The sequence below is a fragment of the Danio rerio genome, chromosome 7 (genome assembly GCF_049306965.1).
Source record: "Danio rerio strain Tuebingen ecotype United States chromosome 7, GRCz12tu, whole genome shotgun sequence".
In the NCBI taxonomy this organism is placed as follows: domain Eukaryota; kingdom Metazoa; phylum Chordata; class Actinopteri; order Cypriniformes; family Danionidae; genus Danio; species Danio rerio.
The window spans coordinates 12,015,001-12,042,837 of record NC_133182.1 but is presented as its reverse complement, the minus strand read 5'-3'; the positions used below and the strand labels follow the sequence as shown (position 1 = coordinate 12,042,837).

General features: G+C 37.0%; 2 protein-coding genes across 2 annotated transcripts in view; one reads left to right on the top strand and one right to left on the bottom strand.

The window, feature by feature from the left end:
* Positions 1–27,837, bottom strand: part of cemip (cell migration inducing hyaluronidase 1) — a 1,140,081-nt gene that overhangs the window by 59,561 nt on the left and 1,052,683 nt on the right. The gene's annotated exons all lie outside the window — the stretch shown is intronic.
* Positions 4,345–8,226, top strand: mex3b (mex-3 RNA binding family member B). The gene is given in 2 exon segments (NM_001080993.1): positions 4,345–4,845; positions 5,512–8,226. Coding segments are annotated over 2 exon segments (1,614 nt in total). The 5' UTR covers positions 4,345–4,613; the 3' UTR covers positions 6,894–8,226.

Below are 27,837 nucleotides of genomic sequence, written 5' to 3'. Positions count from 1 at the left end.
TAATAAATACAAATGCAACATGAGAATGCATGTGAGTATTGAACAGCACTCAACATGTAAATACGTCCATACGCACTTATAGTCCTTGGCAGTGTTTGATTTCACAACACAATGCAACGTATAGGTCTATAACTATGCAAATCGCAAATCAAAGTGACTCGCTCTGAGCTTCCAAAGCCAGAAAGCATAAGACATGTGGCTTTTTGCATAATTCCCCACCTCCAGATGTTTCTCAATGCAGCTTTTAATCTCAGATTGTGAGTGCTGAACTTAAAAAAAGAAGGGGGAAGAATAAAAAAAGAGGTGAATATTAACAACAACAAAAAAAGCCCACATTCTCAGGTTTGGGGGGCAGTTAATATTAGCATACCTATTGTTCCTTGGGAGTGAGGTGACAAAGAAAGTGCTTCTCGTTTCAATGCCCCTGAATTGCTCTGAAATTTTCTTTGTGTAAAAAGAAGCAGATTTCCCTGCCCCCACCCAGTCTTCCCGCTCGGGCCACAAAAGGCGCATTTGCCTGTAGATGCTTTTGGGATCCATTGGGAGATCACCAATAAGCACTTCCATCATGCTCTTTAACATATACCGGCCAGCAGCAGAGTGCTTGAGAGTATTGTTAATAGCTAACTGGCCATCATCTGCGTCTACGCCAATATTGTTGGAAGAGATGAAATATTGATTATACATCTACTCATATGCACTTGTAAATAAACTGATATGGAATCGGGAAGGAAATGCATGTTGGGTTGCCTAACATGACAATAATTAATGATCATATAGCCCACTCGGAAACTGCGTGCACAGGGATACACAGATTTTTTTATCTAATAACATGACAATAATAAATGATTAGTGATAGTCTATTTGTTTACCTACAGTTGAAGTCAGAAAAGCCCCCCTGAATTATTAGACCCCCTGTTTTTTTTTTTTAACCAATTTCTGTTTAACAGAGATTTTTTACGACACATTTCTAAATATAATTGTTTTAATACTCATTTCTTATAACTGATTTATTTTATCTTTGCCATGATGACAGTAAATAATACCTGACTAGATATTTTCAAGACACTTCTATACAGCTTAAAATTACATTTAAAGGCTTAACTAGGTAAAATTAGGTTAACTAGGCGGGTTAGGGTAATTAGGCAAGTTGTTGTATAACAGTGGTTTGTTCTGTAGACTATCGTAAACAAATTTTGCATTAAGGGGGTAATAATTTTGTCCTTAAAATGGTGTTTAAAAAATTAATAACTGCTTTTATTCTAGCCAAAATAAAACAAACAAGACTTTCTCCAGAAGAAAAACTATTATCAGACATGCTGTGAAAATGTCCTTGCCATGTTAAGCATCATTTGAGAAATATTTTAAAAAGAAATAAAAAAAAAAATCAAAGGGCGTCTAATAATTCTGACTTTAACTGTATGTAAACGTATATAAACATATATTTTACGTATTTATGTATACGTATGTGTGTGTATATATATATATATATATATATATATATATATATATATATATATAGTTAATATTAGTGAATTACGTGCATCTGTGTGTATGGTTTATTTACAATACACTCCGGAAAGTGATATTTTCGGTATTTTAGTAGATACAATGTCCTGTAGGATCTACAGTAGCTTACTGTAAATCAATTCAAGCAAAAATGCTGCGTTTACATTTACAGCACCATTTATCTTGTTGTGTGTGTATTTAGTATTGTATATCTTTACAGTGAAATATACAGTCATTTTCACAATGTGACATTTAAAAGGCAGTAAAATACTGCATATCTGTCCTACAGTAAAATGCAGTTCGTATTACAGGTAAATCTTGTGCAATTTACAAATACTATTAACAGTCCAGACGGATAGAGTATCACTGTTAACAATTACCTGCAGAATCCACGGTTTCTTATTGACAGCAGTTTGCCAGTAACTTACTGTAAATCAACTGCAACAACACTACTGTATTTACATTTACAGCACCATTTATCTTGCTGTATGTGTATTTACAGTATTGTATATCTCTATGGTAAAATATAGAGTCGTTTTTACAATGCAACATTTAAAATACAGTAAAATACTGTACAATACAGTGCAATTAGCAAAAATCTTTAATATATATTGATATATTATAATAGATATATTATGTGAAACCTTATGTAAAAAAAAAAAAAAAAGTCGATCTTATTGGATTTGCATTGTAAGCTTTAAATAAAAGTTTTAAAAGTTATTACCCAGCAGTCACTCAACATTATGAGACGTTAATATTAGGTAAGATTTAGGTCGTGACATCAAGTGACCAAAATTTAATGTCTAGCCAGTGTCAACATTATTTTGACGTCCAATAATGATGTCGATATTCGGTTGATTTTAGGTTGTAGAATGACCAAAATCCAGGATCAAGCCAACATCCTAAACCAACGTCATATTGACGTCAAATACTGACATATATTCCTCAGGTATGGCAACCAAAATATAGTGGTAACGTCCACAGAACTTCAAGCTGCAACAGCAGTAGACGTTGATATTTGGTTGATTTTAGGTCATGTTAGGTCACCATAGTCGAGCCAACATTCAGTCAATCATTTTCTTTTCTGCTTATTCCCTTTATTAATTTTGGGGTCACCACAGTGGAATGAACCGCCAACTTAAACCAAAGTCATATTGACATCAAATACTGACATTTATTCGTCAGGTATGGCAACCAAAATCCAACGTCCACACAACCTCAAGCTGTAACATCATTAGACACTGATATTTGCTTGATTTTAGGGTTGGACATTGGACATTGATGTCAGTCTAACGTTGGGTTTTGACATCAACCTGATTTTCATTTCCAGACAAAATGCAACATCCCCACAATATTGGGGTACAACGTCAATCTGGCGTCATGTTGACGTCTTGTGCCTGCTGGGTATTTTATTTTATTTCATGTTTTAATATTTATTTTATACTTTCCAAATTATATATATATATATATATATATATATATATATATATATATATATATATATATACACACACATACATACATATATATATTACAAACCTCTGTGGAGAAATGGATCTGGTTGCTGTCTATTGACAGGAGTTAATAAGAGTAGAAGAGTTATTTAAAACAAATTCTCATGCCATATGTGCCAATATCATATTAGTTTTTATGTTTTTCTCGGCTAAATGTTACTGACCAAGGTGTAAACATGAGGGCATCTCAAGTAAATTATAGATGATTTGACAGAAACACTTAAAAGTTGCTTGTGAAAGGAGAGACTGGTGTCATTTGGACAGGGGCTGCGCGTGTTTTGAATAAATGCATAAAATTATTATACAAATCTGGTGGTTCGCTTTATAAGCACGCTGTAACCGAAATGTGAATGAATTCTAAACGTATCAGAGAGAGAGAGAGAGAGAGAGAGAGAGAGAGAGAGAGAGAGAGAGAGAGAGAGAGAGAGAGAGAGCGTGCGGCAGACAAAGAGATTGCATGTCTTGGCACGTTGTCCTTCATTGAGGCTTTTGAACAGCACATGTAAAGGTCACTTGGAGAAAGAAATTAAATGAAAAATAATATTAATATATTGTTTAGATGAATCTAAATTGGAAATGTAAAGTGCCTGATGCACTTTATCAATTGAGGCTTGACTATTATTGAATGTTCACATACAGAAGGTTTTGTTTACAGCTGGCTTCCAATAACTGCAGTAGATTTATTGAAACATATTAGCCCAAATATGTGTCATGGCCGTGTTATGACAATGGCTATTTAAGCTTTGGATTTACGATGTTACCGATAAAGCTCCATTAAAGTGTTGATTAATAAAACTGCTGAGTGAAGCAATAACGATTGTGCTAATTTACCGGTGTACTACATGAATATACGCACAATTACATCGTTATTACCTTAAAAAAAGTGCAATAATATTAAGTTCTAGCTTATTTTTATTTATTTATTTTTTAAATCTGAGCTCAAACAAATACTCACTGAATACAGAGATGATGTTAAATAATTGACTCACTACTTTGAATTATGTAAACACACTGCTCTTTTACAGCGCACGTCTTTGCTGAATTCTCCTTAAATCTAGAAAGTTAAACAATAATTTGCTTTCAAGCAAAAAATAAAGTGTTATTCTGCTTTTTAATAAGACCACAAAAGAAAAGGGCGGACCGCACCGAGCTGTGGCTGAACTCGGTCGCCCCTCTTCCATGCAGAATCCGTCCAATCAGCGCGCCGTATGCAAATTGCAGCCCAGCGCCGCACCGTCCCTGCCCCGTCCGACCGGGGGTGACGTCATGCGCACATATTCTCCGGTAGTGCCGCGTCTGGCTGCAGCGAGTCAGACAGCGAGCAGAAACGAGCTGCAAGGGAGGGGTGCGCACTCGAAAGGGGAATATCGCCACCGCCGGCAAGCCAGTCTCCGGGAATAACGCTTATTCCACACATTCGGGATTGCACTGATTTTTCTTTCCCTTTTTATAAATGACTGTTGTTTGGACAGAAGGAACAAGGACGCGCGTTGAATCCGCACCCGTGGAGCTTTTAAAACCAGCCGTTTCCCAGCTCAATCCCACCCTCCTCCTGTAAGTTTTCCCTCTTTGTTTCCAGACCTATCCAAGATGCCTAGTTCGCTGTTCGCCGACATGGAGCGGAGCGGCAGCGGCGGGCAGGGGGACGCCCTGGATGACCAAAGAGCCCTTCAGATCGCGCTGGACCAGCTTTCCCTGCTCGGACTGGATAACGATGAAAATTCCCTGTACGACAACGAGCCCAGGAAAAAGAGCGTGAACATGACTGAATGCGTCCCCGTTCCCAGCTCGGAGCATGTTGCTGAAATTGTCGGCAGACAAGGTAACACTCATCACCATCAACTATAAAATGTGCGCGCTTATGCTAGCCCTGTGTGTTATTGTAATTCATTTGCATGTGCGTTATATAGGGAATGTAGGTTATAGCCTATTTTCAGCAGCACTGCCCTCCTTGTGTGTCCGACCAAACAAAAGCAAAGGGAGAACTGACACTACGTACCTTTAACGTGTCATCCTCACGCTTATACACAACATTCCTCTATATCTAGAGCCAGACTTAAAGCAGCGGCTCTTTGTTTCTTTGTCTCAATGGACTTTGTTTACACTCCCTATATGCAGCCTATTGGGAATAGACTTCCCTAAGCAGGAAACACTATTATGTAGGCTAGATCTAGGTGACAGCATGCTGTGTAGGTTATCTTTGAGAGATAGAAGAGACAAAAGCAAGTTGTTGACAGTGTGATTAGACTCTTGGAAAATCCTGAATTCAGCATGCGTTTTTCTTCGTTCTCTCTCAGTGTGTGCTATTTTTGACCCTGTATGTCAAGTAGCCGAGCATGTGGTTTGAATTTATGCCGCACCAAAGAAAAAAAAAAAGCCAAAAACTGTTGTCCCTCTAGATTGTGTGCCTCTTGTTTTGTTTGTTGCCAGATCCTGTGCTTGCTTTGTCTTATTTTTGTTTTGTTTTTTTTATTTCTCACAATTGTAGGTTGCAAAATTAAAGCCCTGCGAGCAAAGACCAATACGTATATCAAAACTCCAGTGCGGGGAGAGGAGCCAGTCTTTGTTGTGACAGGCAGGAGAGAGGATGTAGCCATGGCTCGCAGGGAGATCATCTCAGCGGCTGAGCACTTCTCAATGATCAGAGCGTCGCGAAATAAAAACAGCAGCCTGAATGGGAACGCTACGGTCCCTGGTCCGCCCAATCTCCCTGGTCAGACCACCATCCAGGTGCGGGTGCCCTATCGGGTGGTGGGGCTGGTGGTCGGACCCAAGGGGGCCACCATCAAGCGCATCCAGCAGCAGACGCACACCTATATCGTCACACCCAGCCGGGACAAAGAGCCAGTGTTTGAGGTGACAGGCATGCCTGAGAATGTAGACCGTGCCCGGGAGGAGATCGAAGCACACATCGCCATGCGCACCGGTGGCCTCATTGAGTTCACAGATGAAAATGACTTCCACGCCAACGGCACTGATGTGGGTTTTGACCTGCATGGGAACGCCAGCCTATGGAGCAAGGCCAGCTCTAGCGTCACGCCCACTTCGGGGCGCAAGACTTTCTCCAACTACCGCAACGACAGCTCCAGCTCTCTGGGGAGTGCCTCCACTGACTCGTACTTCGGCGGCAACAACAGCAGCTCCAGAATGGCTGATTACAGCCCACCCAGCCCCGCCCTCAGCTACACTGCCTCCAGCAACGGCAACAACAATAACAACAACATCAACATGAACGCCAACGCCAATGGATTTGTCTACAGCGGCGAGGTGATCTCGCCAGATTGCACTGACTTGACCTTCGAGTCGTCGCCAGGATTTGATCCTACTCCTGCGCCGCCAGGCTTGATGTGGTCGCAGTATGAACGCGCCAATAATGGTACCCCGGCCTCCTCACCGGTTTTCTCTACGAATGCTTCCACGAATGCCAATAATGGGCTGCTGGCAGGCCAGCGCCGGGTTAATAATGGGGTGGGGTGCACCAGTCAACGGCTGTCCCCGCCGTTGCACCAATCCAACAACAGCGCCACCGAGCACCCGCTGGCACGAAGAGTGCGCAGCGACCCAGGCGGAGGCACTCTCAGCTTCCCTGGCTACTCCCCAGTCCTCCCGGGATCCCATCACCCTGGGGTGCCCTCCGACTCCTCAATCTCCTCGTCCTCTTCATCATCGTCGTCCTCCTCATCTGGAACGAGCCGCAAGGGAAGTCGGGACTGCTCGGTGTGCTTCGAAAGCGAAGTAATCGCGGCCTTGGTGCCCTGCGGCCACAACCTGTTCTGCATGGAGTGTGCCAACCGCATCTGCGAGAGGAACGAGCCCAAATGCCCCGTCTGCCATGCTGCAGTTACTCAGGCTATACGTATATTTTCGTAAGAAAACAGACCCTAATAACGTGCGTGCGTGCGTGCGTGTGTGTATGTGTGTATATATACATATGTATGTAGAGCTGCAGTATCCAAAACAACACAGAAAAAAGGGACGGTCATTGCGGTTGTAAATGTTCATAAATGTACTGTAGCTCGGGAGAAATATTTTCAACATCTAATGCATGTTTTAAATATTAAAGCCTAGTAATCAATAGTTTTAGTCAACTGTACACAAGCGTTAATGAAGTAAGGACGGCGAGCGGTCTCGCACGAGGTACCTTAGTCAGTCAGTTGGTCGACTGTTAGCATACACGAGCGAGCCTTGCGTTTTTTTTCCGGCTGATCGAATGTACTGGTAGCAGAGACCCGGAGGTTTGGGGGATCTGAACGGGACACACACAGACACACACACAGCAGTGGAGATGCTGCAGCTTATCACACGATGGAACTCGTTCGAGGGAGAACAGCAACATATCCTACATATATATGTATAGATCAAACCAGAAATTCCACAAGTTTTAAATATTCATGACATTAATACAGATTGAAGTATTTTATTCTTCTTTTTTGACTTGAAAGATTATATTTCGTATCGCAAAGATGTTTACAGATATTTTAATTTAAGTTCAGTGAACTTTTTTTGTAGCTGGGTTCAAATATCTTTTTTATTTTTTAGTACGGCCTTACGGCGACGAACACTGTATTATTTTAATATCACGCGAGATGTGGACGGCGACCACGCAAAGTGTATCGAACAGTATTCTGTTGGGTTGGAGGGCTTCTACGTTCAGCAAAAAGAGAGAGGGAGAGAGGGAGAGAGAGAGAAGGCGTCTTTTGAATCCGTTTCACCCAGCATATTTTCTATTCAGTAATATAAAGCATATTTTATTCTATATTATTACGAAATGTCGAAATATGTATAAAACTTAGTACGTTCAGACAAAAAGGAACCGTTTAAGCTTTCTAAACATTTGTATGAATTAGATTCCAGTGGGTACCACAGAGTTCTGTTCTGTTGCGCCACTATAGGTTTAGGATTTCTATTTTAATACGTTTGTTTACCACTTGTTTATGTATATGTAGGTGAAGTTACTTGAGCGTATATGTACTTTATTGAGCAAAGTTTAAAAACAAAGTATATTTTATTTTATGATAAAAGGCCTTTAACCTCATGGTCAAATACTAATATTATATTTGCTGAAACAAGATTTGAGAAATGTATCAAGAGTTTTATTTTTCTGACATTTAAAGTTCTACATGATAAAGTAAAACTTAAGTAATGGTGCTACTTCATGTTTTTTTAAGTATTTCTATATAAGCCCAATAAAATGGTACATGAACCAGATGTGTTGCTTCACTTATTTGGGGGAGATCTGACCGCACGTTTGCTTTATTACTGGTCGTTTTAAAGGTTGTGTGTGTGTTTCACTCCATGTTATTTACATCAAGAGCTTTAAAAACAATGCAGTGTTTACTTCTCTAGAAGGTGACGTCATCAAAATGGCGCCCTGACTGCTTTGGAGTTTGAGGTGCATTTATTATGGCTTCCACAACTGTGCTGGGGTCAGGGGGTTATGTCGATGTCAGGGTTGTTTAGTCATTAAGGAGCGCATCTCTTATGCTTTCCTCTGCTGGTTTTCAAATTATCCCTCCGAGCGGCAGCATTTGCAGTGTCATGTGTTTTATTTTTGTGGAAAGACTGACTGAGAATATTCCCTGCCTGTAGATAATAAATGCGCAGCCGAACGGGCCTTAATGATCAGTTTTAAAATGGAAACATCCAACGCTGGCCCTCATAAACCGTACTATTAGGAAACAATCCCAGCTCTTGCAGAAAAGAGCTGACAAGTGTTAGACGTAAATGCAGAACACATGCCCTTTGTTGGGTTCACAGCTTGACTTCTTTAACAAGACGGGCATAAATACAGGAAGCAGATATTTTGTCGGCCAGACTGGGGTTGTATTTATGTGTAGGGTAGAATGGAGTCGGGTTCGATTTATTATTTTTTTGGGGGGGGGGTCAGAAATGTGTGCTGGTACTATAATCTGAACGTTTTCTCATAGTGATGGGTCGGTAGGCACTTGGAATATTAAATTAAGATGAATTAATTATTGATGGCGATGGGCCTCCCTGCTGTTTATTTAAATGAAAGATTGGGCTAAAATCACCATTTAAGACTAAAAAAGGGGGTTAGAATTATTCATATCCTCAATTATTAATTATGTTACCATCATTAATTATGTATGGTATTAATATGTATTATTATGTACTTATGAATAATGCATTTAATGTATTATTTTAGGGTTTTAATAATGACATCCAACCTAAAAAAAGTGTATCAACAAAACATTTTCAGAAAATTATAGGTGATAGTTTGGTTTGAAGTCAAGTTTTTTCTTGCACTTTCAGCTAAAGTTAATGAAAAAATGGGTTAGAATTAATTATATATATATATATATATATATATATATATATATATATATATATATATATATATATATATATATATATATATATATATATATATAAATGTGTCTTCATTACAATTCTTATATTGTATATATGTATATTACACCAGTATTATTAAGGTATAACGGTTAAAATAATGCTTTAGTTAGCTTTAAAACACTGCCAAGAAACCTAAAAAAATATTGTAATTGTAATTATGACTATTTGCCTGAATGGATCATCACATTAGCATAAAAACAAAACAACAACATCAAAAACGTTTTGACTGCATTATTTCAATGTAGGTAGTTCTATATTCAACATAAGGATGATTTAACAAAAGAGGTCATCTTAAAAAAATTGTAATCAATTATATAGATTACATAACTAAAACATTCTTTAAAACCTGTTATTAGACTAAAAATGCTGGGTTCCAAAAATTAATTTACTGTATGTTGTCACAACACAAATCGATTAGCTTAACAAATTGAAGCAGATCCAACATAAAACAATGACGTTGTCCCAAATCAAACTCAAGAATTGTGTTGTTTCACCTCATTTTAAATAAAAAGTTTAAACAAGCAACAAAATCACTTTTTTAAGTGTAACAAAAATAGTTCTGAATTAATTATATAGGCTTAATTCATTATTTTATATATTTTATTTATATATTAATTACAAATATTTGTAATATTGATATTATTAGGCTATATATATATATATATGTATGTATGTATGTATCATATTGCATGTTGTGTTCCGCTAATGCATTGTTAACTTTAGCTTCATCGTTTCTTCTCTTTTAAACACCCATTAAACCTAAAATTGATTATTATTAGGCTTTAAATATTAGGCTAACAATTCAATATGATACATTTAAAAGTTCTTAAATATCATATATATATAAGATATATAAGAACTTTTAAATGTATCATATTGAATTGCACGTTGTGTTCCACTACTGCATCGTTAACAAGTTGCATTGTTGCCTAAATAGTCACTTTCCAACTTGTTAATATTTTGGAAATATTCAGAATTTTTATTTTTATTATTATTATTATTGTTGTTGTTAAATGCGTTATTTTGAATAAAAAAATTCTTTATCTTTGAAACACCCAATAAACCCAAAAATGGTTATATAAAGGCTATGTATAAATAAAATAACGTATAAATGTATCATATTGTGTTGCATGTTGTGTTCCACTAATGCATCTTTAAGAAGTTGCATCATTGCCTAAAAAATCCCTTTCCAATCTGTTAGTATCCTGAAAATATTCAGCATTATTATTATTAATATTATTATTATTAATAAATGTGTTTGTTTGGTTGAAGAAATGTTTTGTTTAGCTTTTTTAAATATTCCCATGAAACCTAAAAAGTATAATAATAATAATTATTATTATTATTGGGCTATATATATTATTGTTATTTTGGGTAAAGACATGCTTTCTTTAGCTTTAAAACATTCCCATTAAATCTAAATTATTATTATTAGTATTATAAGTTATTATTATAATTATCATTATTATTATCATCATATATTTATATATATGTGAACAGTTCAGATGCAAAAACCTCTAAATGCTGTCTGAAATTTCTATAAAAATGAGCATTATTCTCAGTCTCCCTTGTTTTTTATGTTCAGTTATTTCACTTTTAAGACCATGGAAATAGGAGGAAAAGGAGGTTTGGAGGTTTTTGCATCTGAACTATATATATATATATATCATATTGCATTGCATTGCATTGCATGTTGTGTTACACTAATGCATTTTTAACAAGTTGCATCGTTGCCTAAAAAGTCACTTTCCAATCTATTAGCATCCTGGAAATATTCAGAATGCCAATAAAACACGTCCAAAAATCTCCTCTCCAAGTACTTCATATTCCCAGCCCTTTGCTCCCCTGGCTAATCAAAAACCGCTGGCTCTAAGTAGGAAAGCGAGATTGGGAGCAAACGTCTGGGGGTGTCTGAGTCTCCCAGCAGCCTTAAAGCTGGATGTGACGGTGACGATTTTGCAGGAAGGAGGTCATTATCTATTTTTAAATCGCCAACTTTAAGCCATTAGAGTTTGCAGCGTGTCTGCGCATCCTTCCAGGAGTCCGCCAACCAAAATAAGCTCCGCTCGTTGTTTATTACACAAGCCTGTGGCCCACAAAGAAGTAGAAGAGGGAAGAAGGGATTGATCCGTCTTTGTCTCCTCTCCCTCCGTGTCTCCTCCCTCTCGTCATCCAGTCATCTTTAATTCATGAGACACAGTGGTTGTCATTGTGCGCTGGAGTGGCTTGGCTCTCATTTGATTTGACTCCTGCCACCTGACAGTGCACTGCTGCTTTTGCTAACTAGCATCCAGGATTTGTGTCAGCGCCAGACAGACACAGCTATTCCTGCAGCCCTCCATCATCAACACACTGCGCTGATGAGCCCTATACATCCAGACACTGTCAGGTAGAGCAACTCAAAGTACACATGGAATCTAAACTAACCATATTGATTGTGTTAGCTCATATTGCTAGTTCTGTGGCGAACAATTCATCTGTGCATGTCATTAAGAAAACAATAGTTTGCTCTTGTAATTTTTAATTGAAATCTGAAAATGCACTTACTGCTTGTTTTCAGTAAATTCTCAGATTACATCACTCTGAGGTATTGGGCGTGGCTAACATACTTAACCACACCCCCTTTCAACTGTCAGTGTTGACAACAAACAGAAATATTGAGCAGTAGGAGTCTTATTGGTTGTAATAACTCTCCCCAAACCCCTTTCCCCATCTCTCTGAATGAAACACCTACTACATCCAATCAACTCGCAGTAGAAAAACAAGCCACGCCCACTGTTTTCTCATTTATTATTCCATTTCTTTAGGAACTTCATCATAATATGAAAGAAAATGGTCGCAGCTTCTGGTTCATTCATTCATTCATTAATTCATTTTCTTGTCAGCTTAGTCCTTTTATTAATCCGGGCACGCCACAGTGGAATGAACCGCCAACTTATCAGGCACATGTTTTGTGCAGCGGATGCTCTTCCAGCTGCAACCCATCTCTGGGAAACATCCCTATACACTCATTGACACACATACACTACGGACAATTTAACGTACCCAATTCACCTGTACCACATGCATTTGAACTGTGGGGGAAATCAGAGCACCCGGAGGAAACCCACGCGAACATGCAAAGTCCACACAGAAACCCCGACTGACCCAGCCGAGGCTCGAATCAGCGACCTTCTTGCTGTGAGGCGACATCACTATCTACTGCGCCACTGCATCGCACGCTTCTGGTTCATGTGGACTTTAATTGTCTCCCAATTGCACCTCAAAGTCTCTGGAATCAAAAGATCAATATATCAATATGCAAAAGTGATTGGCTGATGGGCGAAATATTCAAATAGCTGCAACAAAGGCTTTTAGAACAACATTACTCGCCAAATAAAACATCTCTAGGGGTGGCACGGTGGCTCAGTGGTTAACACTGTTGCCTTACAGCAAGAAAGTCGCTGGTTAGAGTCTCGGCTGGGTCCGTTGGCATTTTTGTGTGGAGTTTGCATGTTCTCTCCATGTTGACAGGTGCTCCGGTTTCCCCCACAGTGCAAAGACTTGCAGTATAGGTGAAGTATAGGTATAGGAATAGTGTGTGAGTGTGTTTCCCAGTACTGGGTTGGGGCTGGAAGGGCATCCGCTGTGTTAAACATGTGCTGGAATAGTTGGTGGTTCATTCTGCTGTGGCGACCTCTGATAAATTAGAGACTAAGCTGAAAGAAAATGAATGAATAAAACGTCTTTACCTGTCAAATTAAACTTTTTTGTTAAAACTACAACCCCTCATTTTTTGTGGGTTAAAAATGACCCAAAATCTAATTTTGAGTAATTAAGTAGCTTCAAGCATTTACAACAACACAAAAACACTACTTTCGTTATTCTCATTATTAACAGCTGGCTTATTAGTTGTCTTTTGTTAAGAAACTTCGTTTATTATTAGTGCTTATAAAGATAATATTCATTCATTCATTTTCCTTCGGCTTAGTCTCTTATATATCAGGAAACCCAGGCTCATTCTGATTACGTACCCCTATATACATTACTGGAGAAAGCAAAATACGCTCCAGGAGGTATATATTTTTTTTGTTGCAGTTTTTATTTTAACGAATCCACCAGAGGCCGCAGTGTAAGATTTTTCAAATTTCTCTTGCTAATGCCATTCACGCCTGCTCATCTTGTGTAAATTCTCCAGAGGCCGCTGTCGACTGACTTACAGAACAATTGACCAACCGACTGATCCCCCTTCACCATTCCCTTCTCCTAAACCCAACCAATAGTGTTTTAAAAAGCACCAATTGACCCACCCACCCACTTCCCTAAACCCAACCGCAATGTTTTGAAAAGCAAGCCAGAAAAAGTCCCCTGATTTTTACCATTATTTCTAGTGGAAAAGTAATCTAATTACAGTTACTAGTTACTTTGTAACCAATTACACCCAACACTGATCCCAACAAACCATACATCAACAAAAAGCCTACTTTACAGCTTTCAGATTATAAATAAATCTTAGTATGAGAAAACTGACCCTTAAGACCTTTTTTCTTTTCCTATTTTAGAGTTGAAAAGGCACACATTTCATGCAGCGACTCATCGGTAAGTGTTAGATTAGCCTACATAGCTGTTTCCCTTTTAGCTGTTAATGCTGTAGTCACCATTCCTAGTAGACGAGGCTATATTTGTGTGAGTCACGCAACTCTTTGTATGTGCAACATGCATTTTCATCTTTGAAAAAGCACAGAACATCCCTGCTTGCCAATTGATGGTTTTCTCTGGAAACAGTACTAGAAACACAGGCTTTTTCGGAGTGTGTTAATTATGTTGGCTTGACAAAGCTAACATACTGTTATGGTACAAACTTAGGTTCATTTTTATCCGCTTCAAAATCCCCAAGCTGAGACCAAAACGCCTAAATGTAACATCCTAGAACTGCCAAACTACATGAGGCCTGTAAAATACGTCCGACTGACCTTTGGGCTGAATATTCAGAGTTTGTCCTGTTGAAGTTTTGTTTTTAATTCCTAAAAACTGACCTTTTCAAACAGACAAAAGTTCACTGCTATGTCGAGGTTAGGTGGTGTGTACCATACACAACCTGACAAAAGTCTTGATGCCTATCCAAGTTTTAGGAACAACACATAATAACTTGACTTCTAGTTGATCATTTGGTACCAGAGGTGGTTTATATGAAAGGTAAAGGCCTCTAGATTAAGCTTATTGTAAAAAATGTAAAGCAGCACAACTGTTCTACACTGATAATTATAAGAATTGTTTATTGACACTGAAAAAAAGAGTAAAAATTATAAAAATGTTACAAGAGCTATGTATTCATCTGTTATCTAAATTGTACTGTTTCACTTACGCCCCATTCACACGGGGTATCAGCTTCAACACTTCCCATTCACTTTAAATGGGTGACGTCAAGCGTTGCCGAATTGTGGATCCTGCTGCGCCGCTTCAGTGGCGTTGCTTGCTGCAGAAGTTGGGACTTGCTCAACTTTGCAAGCGCTGACGGAAGCGTCAGCCAATCAGATCGCTGTATGCAAATACACCAGCTCAGACAGTAGTCGATTGCTGACTAATTTCATTGGCTGACGCTGCTATGACGATCGCGTCAGCGCCAGCTTCAGACACACCCTCTGTCAAGCGTTGACGCTGAAGCCCCGTGTGAATGGGGCGTTATGCTTTGGTATATATTAATAGACTAAATAACCTGTTTAAGAAAAATTGAAATAGTACACTTGTATACAACTAGTACACTGCAAAAAGGATTTTCCCATTTAGATTTTTTGTCTTGTTTCTAATAAAAATACCTAAAAATTCTTAAATCAAAAATCATTTTAGATATACTTTATGTTGCGAGTATTTTAATAACACTATACACTACAAAAATGCTTTTCTTAGTTAATATTTTTGCCTTGCTTCTAGTCCAAATATTGAAATATTCTAAAATTAAGAAGCATTTTCTAGACAGGCAAAATATACTGTCTCGTTTTCAAAAATAACGATCAAAATCAAATGAAGTTTTTCTATAAAACAACCTAAATAATCTGCCAATAAGTTAAGCATGGTGCGGCACGATCGCCTCACAGCAAGAAGGTCGCTGGTTTGAGCCTCGCCTGGGTCAGTTAGCATTTCTGTGTGGAGTTTGCATGTTCTCCCGATGTTTCGTATGGGTTTCCTCCGGGTGCTCCGGTTTCTGCTGTAGCGACCCCAGATTAATAAAGGGACTAAGCCAAAAAGAAAATGAATGAATAAATGAATGAACAATGCTATAACTAAAAAATATAAAAAATTGTGATATTATATGTATGAGAAACTATGATAATAAAACAATGAATAATAATTTACCATACAAACAAGTTTTTAAACATCTGTTGAATGGAATATGCATCTGGCATATATATATACACAGTATATATATATGTRTATATATATATATATATATATATATATATATATATATATATATATATATATATATATATATATATACATACACACACACACACACACACACACACACACATGGGGGTAATATATTTTAAAATATAATGTATATATTCTATTTTCAGAATAATATATAGTTGATGTCTGGTATATGGTAAAAATACCAACTATTACACTGTGAAAATTTTCTCTTCTTAATCCATAAATATATAATTATTGAAAGTGCAAAAGATGTGTTAGTGTCGTTTAATGGGAAACAAACTGTCATGTGTGCTTTTGCGTGTGTGTGTGAGCAGCTGGCTGTCTTGTTTATTGTTTATTGCAGGCACAGAGCGAGTGATTATGCATTTATAATTGATTTATCTTTAAGTGCACTGCTGAAGTGTATAATGGTGGTGTAGCATAACTGTGACCTTACTAACACTGCAGACGCTTCTCGCTCACATCCCCGAACAGCAGACGTGATGCATTTAACATCGATTTCCCTCACTGACAAATATATACACTGTTAAAAAAAAATCTAACAGCAACATACCGTTTTCCATTAAAACAGTAATGTGCTGTAGATAACAATGCAGTCTGGGAAACTTTTTTATTGACAATATTATGGAACTGCTGTTCATTTATGATCAATTTTCTTTACTTTGCTGCTTTAAATAAATAAAAATCTATATTATGTAAAAGTTAAAACAGGACGGTTATAAAAAAGACACGAAAAAGTCAGCAAAATTCAATGTTCAGTTATTAGAAACTGTTTTGAACTGTTTCAAATTGTGAAATGTTTCCCTTCATTATGATTTGATTCATTTTAATTAAGAGTATGTTTTGATTGGTCTCCTTTTTAATTTTATTATAATTTAAAAAAATCTGCATAAATACTGCATATATGTATTAGACAGAATAGAGCTGTAAATCTATTTACAGTATGAATACAGTAATTTTACAGTAGATTGCTGTAATCTATGTTGCATGTGCTTAACCTTAAGTTAAAGAGAAAAAAATATGCTGTATATTATTATTACAGTAAGAGATTGTAAAATTGTTTCACAGAATGCATACTGTTAAATTACAGTACTTCCAGTCCTTTACTATGTATATGTATTTTTTTACTATTTAGACTTTTGCTTATTGTGGAGTGAAAAAAAATATATAATGTTATCAAAAAAGCATTTATTTATTTATTTTTTTAAAAAAGGGTTTTAAAAGTAATTACAGTATGGAAACCGTAATTTTACAGTAGATTGCTGGATGTCTATGTTGCCACATAAATGGCAGAAGGAAAAACCTTGGATATGCTGTATTACATTTTTACAGTAAAATGTTGTAAAATAGTTTCACAGAATTTATAGTTAAATTACAGTACTGCCAGTCCTTTACCATTTTTACATCAGTACATACATTTTTATCAAGTACGTTTTGCTTAATATGAAGTATACTTTATAAAATAATGTTATCTAAATTAAAATAATCAGATTAAATGCAGCATTTTTATTTTACAAAAAGGGGCTGTAAAAGTAATTTTACAGTAGATTGCTGTAAATCTATGTTGCCAGTTCTTCACCGTTTAAATGTATTTATTTATTTTTAACAATTATGCTTTTACTTAATGTGGAGTGAAATGTAAATTATAATGTTACTTTAAATTAAAATAATCTGATTAAATACAGCATTTATTATACAGAAAAGGGCTGTAAAAGTGATTACACTACGAATACAGTAATTTTACAGTACATTGCTGGAAACTATGTTGCCAGTACTTTACTGTAAATTTAAGAGGTGAAAACTGATTTATGCTGTGTTTTATTGTTACAGTATTGTAAAATGGTTTCACAGTATATTTACTGTTAAATTACAGTACTGCCAGTACTTTAGCATTTATATTTATTTTTAAAATCATTTTTGCTTTTGCTAAATGTGGAGTTAAATTTAAAATATGTTATCACAAATTTAAAATTTCAGAAAAATATACAGCATTTATTATTTGTTTGACAAAAAAGGGCTCTAAAAGTAATTACAGCACAAATACAGCAATTTTACAGTAGATTGCAGGAATCTATGTTGCCAGTACTTATTGTAAAATAGTTTCACAAAATACAGACTGTTAAATTACAGTACTGCGAGTATTTTATCATTTACATGTATTTCTTTTTATCAGTTGTGCTTCTGCCTAATGTAGAGTGAAATGTAAAATATGTTATCATCAATTAATTAGTTTTTACAGATTAGAGCTGTAAAAGTACTTACAGTATTTTGCAGTAGACTAATGGAATCTATGTTGCCAGTACTTTACCATAAATTGAAGAATTAAAAAATGGATACTGTAATACATTGTAAAATAGTTTCACAGAAAGCATACTGTTAAATTACAGTACTGCCAGTACTTTGCCATATATATTAGCTTTTTTTATGTGGAATGAAGTTTTAAATATAATGTTATAAATTAAAATAATTATAAAAAAATACTGCATATACTTATTTTACAGAAAAGGGGTATGAATACAGTAATATATTGCTGGAATCTTTCTTGCCAGTACTTTACCGTAAATTGAAGAGAAAAAAAAACATGATATATGCTGTATTTTATTTTTACAGTAAGAGATTGTAAAATAGTTTCACAGAATGCATAATGTTAAATTACAGTACTGCCAGTACTTTACCATTTATGTCCTTTTTTACCAGTTACATTTTTGCCTTATGTGGAGTGAAGTTTTAAATATAATGTTATCATAGCTAAAATAATCAGAAAAAATACTGCATACATTTATTTAACAGAAAAGGGCTGTAAAAGTGATTACAGTATCAATACACTAATTTTACAGTAGATTGTTGGAATCTATTTTGCTATCAAAGTAAATTGAAAGGAAAAAAAGATATATGCTGTGTCTTGTTTTTACAGTATTACATTGTAAAAGAGTTACACAGAATGCATAGTTAAATTACAGTACTGCCAGTACTTTTTGCATATATATTTTTATCAGGTATGTTTTGCTTAATAGGAAGTGAACTTATAAAATAATATTTTACCAGTTATACTTTTACTTAATGTGGAGTGAAATGTAAAAAGTTATTATAAATTTAAATAATAAAAAAAAATAAAAAAATAAAAAAAAAACTGCATTTATTTTTTACAAAAAGAGCTGTAAAAGTAATCAGTCATTTTACAGTAGATTGCTGGATTCAATGCTGCCAGTAATTTACCGTAAATTGAAGAATAAAAAAAAATGCTGTATTTTATTTTTAGAATATATATATATTTTAATTCCCAAAATGGATACTGTTAAATTACAGTGATGTCAGAACTTTACCATTTATATGAATTTTTTAATCAGGTAAGTATTATACCATAATGATGATGAGGGGCAAAGCAGTGGTGCAGAAGATAGTGCTGTCGCCTCACAGCAAGAAGGTCGCTGGTTCGAGCCTCGGCTCAGTTGGCGTTTCTGTGTGGAGTTTGTGGAGTTCATGTTCTTCCTGTGTTCGTGTGGGTTTCCTCCGGGTGCTCCGGTTTCCCCCACAGTCCAAAGACATGCAGTACAGGTGAATTGGGTAGGCTAAATTGTCCGTAGTGTATGAGTGTGTGTGGATGTGTGTGTGGATGTTTCCCAGAGATGGGTTGCGGCTGGAAGGGCATCCGCTGCGTAAAAACTTGCTGGATAAGTTGGCGGTTCATTCTGCTATGGCGACCCTGGATTAATAAAGGGACTAAGCCAACAAGAAAATAAATGAATGAATGAATGAATGATGGAGTGAAATTAATAATATAATGTTTTCATAAATTAAAATAATCAGAAAATATACAGTATTTATTTTACAGAATAGGGCTGTAACAGTAATTACAGTATGAATACAGTAATAGATTGCTGGAGTCTAAGTCGCCAGTACTTTACTGTAAATTGAAGGGAAAAACAGATATATGCTATATTTTATTTTTACAGTAGCAGACTGTAAAATTGTTTCCCAGAAATTACAGTAATGTCAGTACTTTACCATTTATATGTATTTATCAGTTATAACATTGTTTAATGTTGAGTGAAATGTAAAATAGAACATTATCATAAACAAAAATAATCAGAAAAATAGCATATTTATTTTTTTTACGTAATTACAGTACGAATACAGTGATTTTACAGTAGATTTATATATATTTCTTTTTATAAGTTATGCTTTTGCCTACTGTGGAGTGTACTTTACTAAGAATTCAAGGGAAAAAACAGATAAATACTCTAATTTCTTTTTAAAGTAGACTGTAAAAAGGTTTCCCAGAATGCATACTGTTAAATTACAGTAATGTAAGTACTTTACCATTTACATTTATTTATTTTATCAGTTATGCTTTTGTTTAATGTGGAGTGAAATGTAAAATAGAACATTATTATAGATAAAAATAAACAGAAAAAAATGGCATGTTTCTTTTAAAGAAGGCAATGATTCGCACTCAATTGCTTCGTACTGTTTTTATTTTTACTTTTTCTTACATTTTACGGGTGATAACAGACAAACAGACGTTTCGGCACAAAGCCTTCCACTTTGAGGAAGGCTTTGTGCCGAAACGTCTGTTTGTCTGTTATCCCCGTAAAATATAAGAAAAAGTAAAAATAAAAACAGTATGAAGCAATTGAGTGTGAATCATTACCTTCTTTTGAATAATAGTAACAATCAGAGTAACGCACCAAACCAAAGAAGTAACTAAAAAAAGCGCGCAGGACAAACTTCAGTAACTCTGCACACATGTTTCTTTTAAAGAAAATGGCTTAAAATGTAATTACAGTATGAATACAGTAATTTTACAGTAGTCTGCTGGAATGTATGTTGGAGGACTTTACTGTAAACTCAAGAAAAACAAACCCAGTATATATGCTGCATTTCATTTTAACAGTAATAGATTTTCCTGGAATGCATACAGTTAAACTACAGTACTACAAGTGCTTGTGAAATTTAAAATATAATATAAATTAAAATAATAAAAATAAAAATAAAAATTCAGCATTTTTTTTCTTTTTTTTTCACAGAAAAGGGCTTTAAAAGTAATTACAATACGAATACAGTAATAGATTGCTGGAATTTATGTTGCCACTTGCCAGTATTTTACTGTAAATGGAATGAAAAAAAAAGATAAATGCTGTATTTTATTTTTACAGAAACAGATTGTAAAATAGTTTCACAGAATGCATACTGTTAAATTACAGTACTGCCAGTACTTTACTTACCATTTTTTACAGAACTATTTTTTTTACAGTTAGACATAAATCTGTTGACTGTCATGCTGAGACTAGTTATAATGCAAATTAAAAAAAAAAAAAAAGCAACTATAATTTCTTGATTCTAAAGCGCTCAGCTTAAGTATATATTAATGGTGTGATTGATGAGATGTATATAAAAAGGTACAGGAGTTCATAAGCAGTGTTATGTTTGGATCTAAATTTGCTTCAGGCAATGGAAAAAACAAACAATCATCATATCTATATTTGAGAAAAGCATAATAGGTAATAGTGAATTCTGATGCAGAAATAATGCAAGCGATTTTCAATCCATGTTTTCTAAATGATTGAATTAGAGCTCGAGTGGCTGGAGTCGACTCTAAAAGGTCTCCTCTCGTCTGTTTGTTATCGGTTAAATCTTTTTTTTTTCAATCATGCATAAGCTGGGCTCTCAGAGTTTCTTTCCTTTCTGTTCGCGTGCTTTTTTGCTGTGCCCTTTTCTTGGCCTGGAGTTTTACAGTCTTAACGTATGTTTAGGCTTGTTCTGAGGCAAAAGAAATTTCTGCTGTTTTTGATTCATATGCTTGAGACATGAAAAGCAGTGGTTGGCTGCACAGCTTGAATCCTGTAATTTGATGTCTGAGACGTGTCTTTAGGGATGCCAAGGTGTTCTGCACACCTCCTAGAGAGGCTGGAAATGACGGTGCCATTCTCATTGTTTTACGACAGGGGGATTTTCAACTTTGATTAGAATGCAAGACTATATTCAGGCCATGTCCACTCTAATATCTTTTGGTTTAAGTTTAACAATAGAACTGAGTCAGTCATTTTGACCATTTTTTTAATTTTGGAGTTTAATTTGTTGAAATAAAACACACATATCTGCACTACCTGATAAAAGTCTTGTCGCCTTTCCAAGTTTTAGGAACGACAAATAATAACTTGACTTCTAGTTGATCATGTTGTATCAGAAGTGGCTTATATGAAAGGCAAAGGCCTCTAGATTATACTTATTTCACCAAAATAAAATATGATCATGCCTTGATTTTTTATTATTTAACTAGGACAATGAGGTCTGACTTTGCTTAGACAAAAGTCTTGACACTTAACAGAAATAATGTACAGTATAGATTGCATCCTTATTCATCTTAACCCAGACATGCTCAACAATGTTCATGTCTGGTGACTGGGCTGGCCAATCATGGAGCACCTTGACCTTCTTTGCTTTTTATGTGGAGGCTGAAGTATGAGAAGGAGCGCTATCCTGCTGAAGATTTGCCCTCTCCTGTGGTTTGTAATGTAATTGGCAGCACAATTGTCCTGATAGCTCAGGCTGTTGATGTTGCCATCTACTCTGCAGATCTCTCACATGCCCCCATACTGAATATAACCCCAAACCATGATGTTTTCTTCAGCAAACTTGACTGATTTCTGTGAGAATGTTAGTTCCATGTGGGTTCCAATAAGTCTTCTGCAGTATTTGTGATGATTGGGATGCAGTTCAACAGATGCTTCATCAGAAAAAAAATTGCCTTCTGCCTCTTTTCCAAATGATCAACTAGAAGTCAAGTCAACAAGACTTTTGTCAGCTGTTTGCATTTTAATTAAGTCCTTCTGTGAAATTATGTGTCTTCTTACACAGAAAAAAGCATGCAACATACTTCATCACAGTTTTCTTAGCAGCGACAAACGTGTGGCATCATTAAATACGTTATTATCAGATAAATTATAATAAGAAGAACTTGGATAAACTATTTAGAAACCATGAACCATATTAATCCTGTTGAATCAAATAATAGCAGTTATATCTTATTTATCCTACATTATTTCCGGGTTTTCTTCAGGGCCAATTTGGTTTTTACCATGCTACTCGAGCAAGAGACCGTCCTCTGGCCTTCGAAGGAAATTTACAACTGATCACACAATTGTACTTTACTCACATGATATAATGTCAGGGGATGCTGGACAAAGAAGTGCGGATCCAAATGCAGGGTTCATTCAACATGGAATTGGTCAGGCCAGCAATGGTCAACACAGGGGCAATCGGAAGAATCGTAGTCAAACAACAGGTAGATGTTTTAGAAGGCAGGCTGCAGACAGAAATATACAATAAAACAAGGTCTAAACACGGCAAAGCAATGCAAGAGAAAACAAGTTGCAATATTCACAAATAGTAATATAAGACTCAGCACTGATTTGTGTGTGCGCGCTGTATAACTATCCAGGTACCAAAGAGTTCTGGCCCAGATTTGGCAAAAATCTGACATAGAAGGTATTTATCTGGCACTGGCATACAGCGCATGGGCCAAACATGACCCAGGTTTGGCAGGGGTGGCACCGTTTTTCAAGAGCCCATATTATAGATGAAATAGGGTCATATTTTGGTTGTTAGGGTCTCCAACAACAGTCTAATATGCATGCAATGTCAAAAGACACTTTCATTATCTTGTAATCTGCATTTATTTTTTCCTAATTATCCCAGCGACTCCCATATGAATCGTCCAGTGATTCATTTGTTCCCAAAGCCCTCCTTAGCGCAAAGCTAATCTGCGCTGATTGGGCCGATGACAGTCTGCTGCGATTGGTCAACACTGACTGCCTTCAGCACGAGACAGAGTGAAATGCCCAGCAGCTAATCAACAATATAAAAGTAGTAACAGTGCATACACGCTCGATAGTGTAAGGCGTGAATTTTGGCTGCCAGTGGGTGAATGTAAATACAGACGATGGACTTGAAAATACAGACGACTGACTATTTTATTGAGCAAAAACTCTAAGAACTGGCGAGGAGATCTCCTAGCTTGTCACACTCTGCTTTTTACACACACACACAAACATATTGCCCTCCTCCTCGGACAACAACGCACGCACACACACACACACACACACACACACACACACACACACATAACCCTCCTCCTCGGATGGCAACGCACACACGCACACACACATTACCCTCCTCTGTAAACAAAGCGGCACGCGTCGCATTTTTAACGTGGCTTTACACGCGATATGAGAATATAGCGAGTTAACCTGATACAGTACACGTGGTTACAAGTAACAAATCACAACTAAATTCATTTGCAAGCTAGAGTCAACGAAGCAACAACTTTAATCACATGTACTTACACTTAAGAAATGGAGGAAGAAACCGATTCATGTTCTGACATGTCCATCAGTACTCTTTACTGATCCTTCCTTTAACAAACGGCCGATGAAGTCTTCTTTGTAGCATGTAGTTTCCAGAAGCACTCCAACTGCTCAAGGCTGGGCTAATGCTGGGTGTTCATCTTTGGGTAGAGACTCAATAATATCCATCTGCAGTTTGCGACTGTGTGTGTGTGTGTGTGTGTGTGTGTGTGTGTGTGTGAGGCTTTTTCTGTGTTAGAGGGCGGGACTGCAGATTTCAAATCTCCCGGGTTTGCGCGCGGAACTACTTTGTTTCGGTATTACGTCATGGCGAAACACCTAATGACTCATTATCAAGGCGACTCGTTTGAAGCACTATGAGTCGACTCTTTTATAGATGAATCAACAGTTTTAAACACTGTACACTTACAGATTTAAGCCTTAGCTGGATACTTCACTTCACTTAGAGCTGTGTTACACACTACATAGAAGGGCATTCTACATCATTCTACATTCTACATTCTACATCTACACACTACATCAAAAACCCATAATAGGGGCTCTTTAAGGCAGCACAATATACTTGGGCCAGATGTAAATTGTAATGTTTGGCCCAGATGTTAATAATTAATATGTGGGCCATGTAATTTTGGCCTATCTTGACCCACATTTTAAAATACATTTTTATTATTTTGAAAAAAAAAGAAAAGAAAGTAAGTCTGCCAATCGCGTTTCGAGAGAAAACAAGCCAAATAATTAATGGGATTATCAATTTTATTGCAGTCGTGACACACCAACATATCTGGCCAAGTTCAGGCTCAGTTATGGGTTATTAACTTGGCTAAGACTTGATCCAGATATGGTCCATGTTTAGCCCTTGTCTGGAAGCCAAACTTTGTTCAGTTATGTACCATAATTGACTGCAGCATGTGGGCCAAGCAAAAGCTGATTCAAGAGTTCACACTTAGCTTATAATCAATAGAGCGTAATTGGCATGCTGTCCTATGCTGCCCCTTAATATCCTCGAGCCCGGGGCTCCCTCCCGTTAGAAGGGCTAGAGGGGAGTTCGAGCTCAGGTAGGTCTCGAGAACTCCCCTGCTTATCGCAATGTGAGAAGTGTAAACTAAGGTTGTCTTGGGTGATAAATTTGGTTTAGTCGATTGGCTATGGTGTATGTTTTTGGATGGTGGGGGAAAACCGGGGGAAACCCATGCTAATGAGGTGCCAGCCGTGTTGAAATTAGTTTACAAATAAACCACACTTCAAGTGTTCACGCTTAGCTTATAATCAATAGAGCGTAATAGGCATGCTGTCCTGGGAGAAAGCCCTGAGCTTGAAATATCCTCAAGCCTGGTGCTCCCTCCCATTAGAAGGACGAGAGGGGAGTTCAAGCTCAGGTATGTCTCGAGAACTCTCCAAAATGCTTTTTGCATGGGACAGCAGCCACGTATTGAAGTGCCCCCCAAAAAGCGAGAGGTCAATGCTATATCTGGCTGCTGGATAAAAATTGAAGGGAGATAAAAATCCTGCGGGAGTTAAGTTGTAACAGGCTCTTGGGAGTCTGATGTTGGTTTGGGGGGAGCTGATTGACTCGAGGGAGCTGGATTCCAGCACCCTCGAGCTGAGTGAGTTTGGAGCTGGGTTTTGGGTTGGGTTTGGAGCTGGGTGTGCGCGAGACAGGGTGGGTTTGTGAGTTAAGGACTCCTGCAAGAAAGGGGGTTAAGGGGCGGGTTGGGCAGTGGGCCATTGGAGTTGATGTTGTTGTTTGTTTGTTCTCCGTATCGATAGGTTAAACAGTGCGATGCTGGAGCATTTTGTAGCAAGAAACATTCTTCAAGACGAAGATAACTGGAGTAAAAAAAACTTTGGTTATTTAAAATGCTTCTGTAATCATCTAATAGAGCAGATTACAGAGCTAATGAGGTGCCAGCCGTGTTGATCATAAGCACGGGATCCTCTCAAAATTAGTTTACAAATAAACCACACTTATGTGGGCCAGAGCTGATCCAGAGATATTTTGCTATGTGGGTAGTCCTTATAATTAGTTCTTGAGCAGCTCCCAGCTGTAAGTGTATGTAATCTACTAAACGAGGAACAGGTGCGTGTGAGTGGTGCATGACTGGTACTTGTAGTTCATGTACAGGCAGATTTGTAGTAAGTTTACCAGCGATCTGCCAGGATTAGTTTGATGGTGATTGTGACACATGATGTGCAAGACATTCGCAGCTTTTGCTAAATTTCTAGTGTGATTTTACGTTGATATATCTTTCCGTCCCACTAGAAACAGGACTTAACTCTGTGTAAGAAAAGTATTTTATTTTGAGGGGCCAGTTATTTTCTCAGAAATAAGCTTTTCAGAACAACTAGCTAGATGCACATTATACCTTACTTGTTTCATGTGAGGAGACACGGTAGCTCATTGGTTAGCACTGTCACTTTACAGCAAGAAGGTTGCTGGTTCGAGTGCCCGCTGGGTCAGTTGGCATTTCTGTGTGGAGTTTGCATGTTCTCCCCGTGTTGGTGTGGGTTTCCTCCGGGGTGATTTTTCCTGCCAGAAATGTGTATAGTCATTCTTAGGACTAAATACACATTGTCAATAAAGAGCCAGTTCATAGATGACCTCTTGGATGCCGCCCCTGATATTAAATGGGAGAATAGACATCCCAGCCCACTGGAGAGAGTTCGATTGCTCTAAATCGGTGGGAAAACGACTGTGATTTTGCTAATTTGTTTGTCAGCATGGTCCGACACACTCCAAATGAATTGTGTTTGCTCTGCAGAGACCCGTTGAGGAGAAGATAACCCGGTTTTCCTCCTGGTCAGAGGCATAAAAACAAAAGCATCTACTCCACGCAGGACTGGAGGTGTATTTTCAGTGGCTGAGATTAAGCAATTGTTCGCAAGATATTTCCAAAAAAAAAAAAAATTTCTGCCATCTCCTCCTGGGAGTATTTATCCCATAAAAACATGTATATTCACACTATTTCTATCGCTACCTTAGGTATAGTTCACCCAAAATGAAAATTCAATCATCATTTACGCAACATTTATTTGTTCCAAACTAGTCTGAGATTTTTATTTTATTTTTTTTTGTATTCTGTTGAACACAAAAGTACAAACTTTAAAGAATGTTGGAATGTTGCAAATTCATTTTATTTATTCATTTTCTTTTCGGTTTAGTCGCTTTATTAATTTGGGGTCGCCACAGCGGAGTGAACTACCTCAAATTGATAAAGTGTAAAAAGTGATAATTTACTATACTTAAAAAAATGAGTAAACCTTAACAGTGACAAGTTGACTTTACTTAAATAAGTGAGTAAACCCATTAGAACATTGAATTGTTAAGTTGATTTAACTTCATTCATTAATTCTCCTTCGACTTAGTTTCAGCAACTATTTCAGCAAATGTTTTACACAGCGGATGCCTTTCCAGCCGCAACCCAGTACTGGGAAACACCTATACACACTCATTCACACACACACTCACAAGACCACCGACAATTTTGTTTCTTCAATTCACCTATAGCGCATGTCTTTGGACTGTGGGGGAAACTGGAGCACCCGGAGGAAACCCGAACATGGGGAGAACATGCAAACTCCACACAGAAATATCAACTGACCCAGCCAGGGCTCAAACCAGCGATCTTATTGTTGTGAGGTGACAGTGCTATCCACTGAGCCAA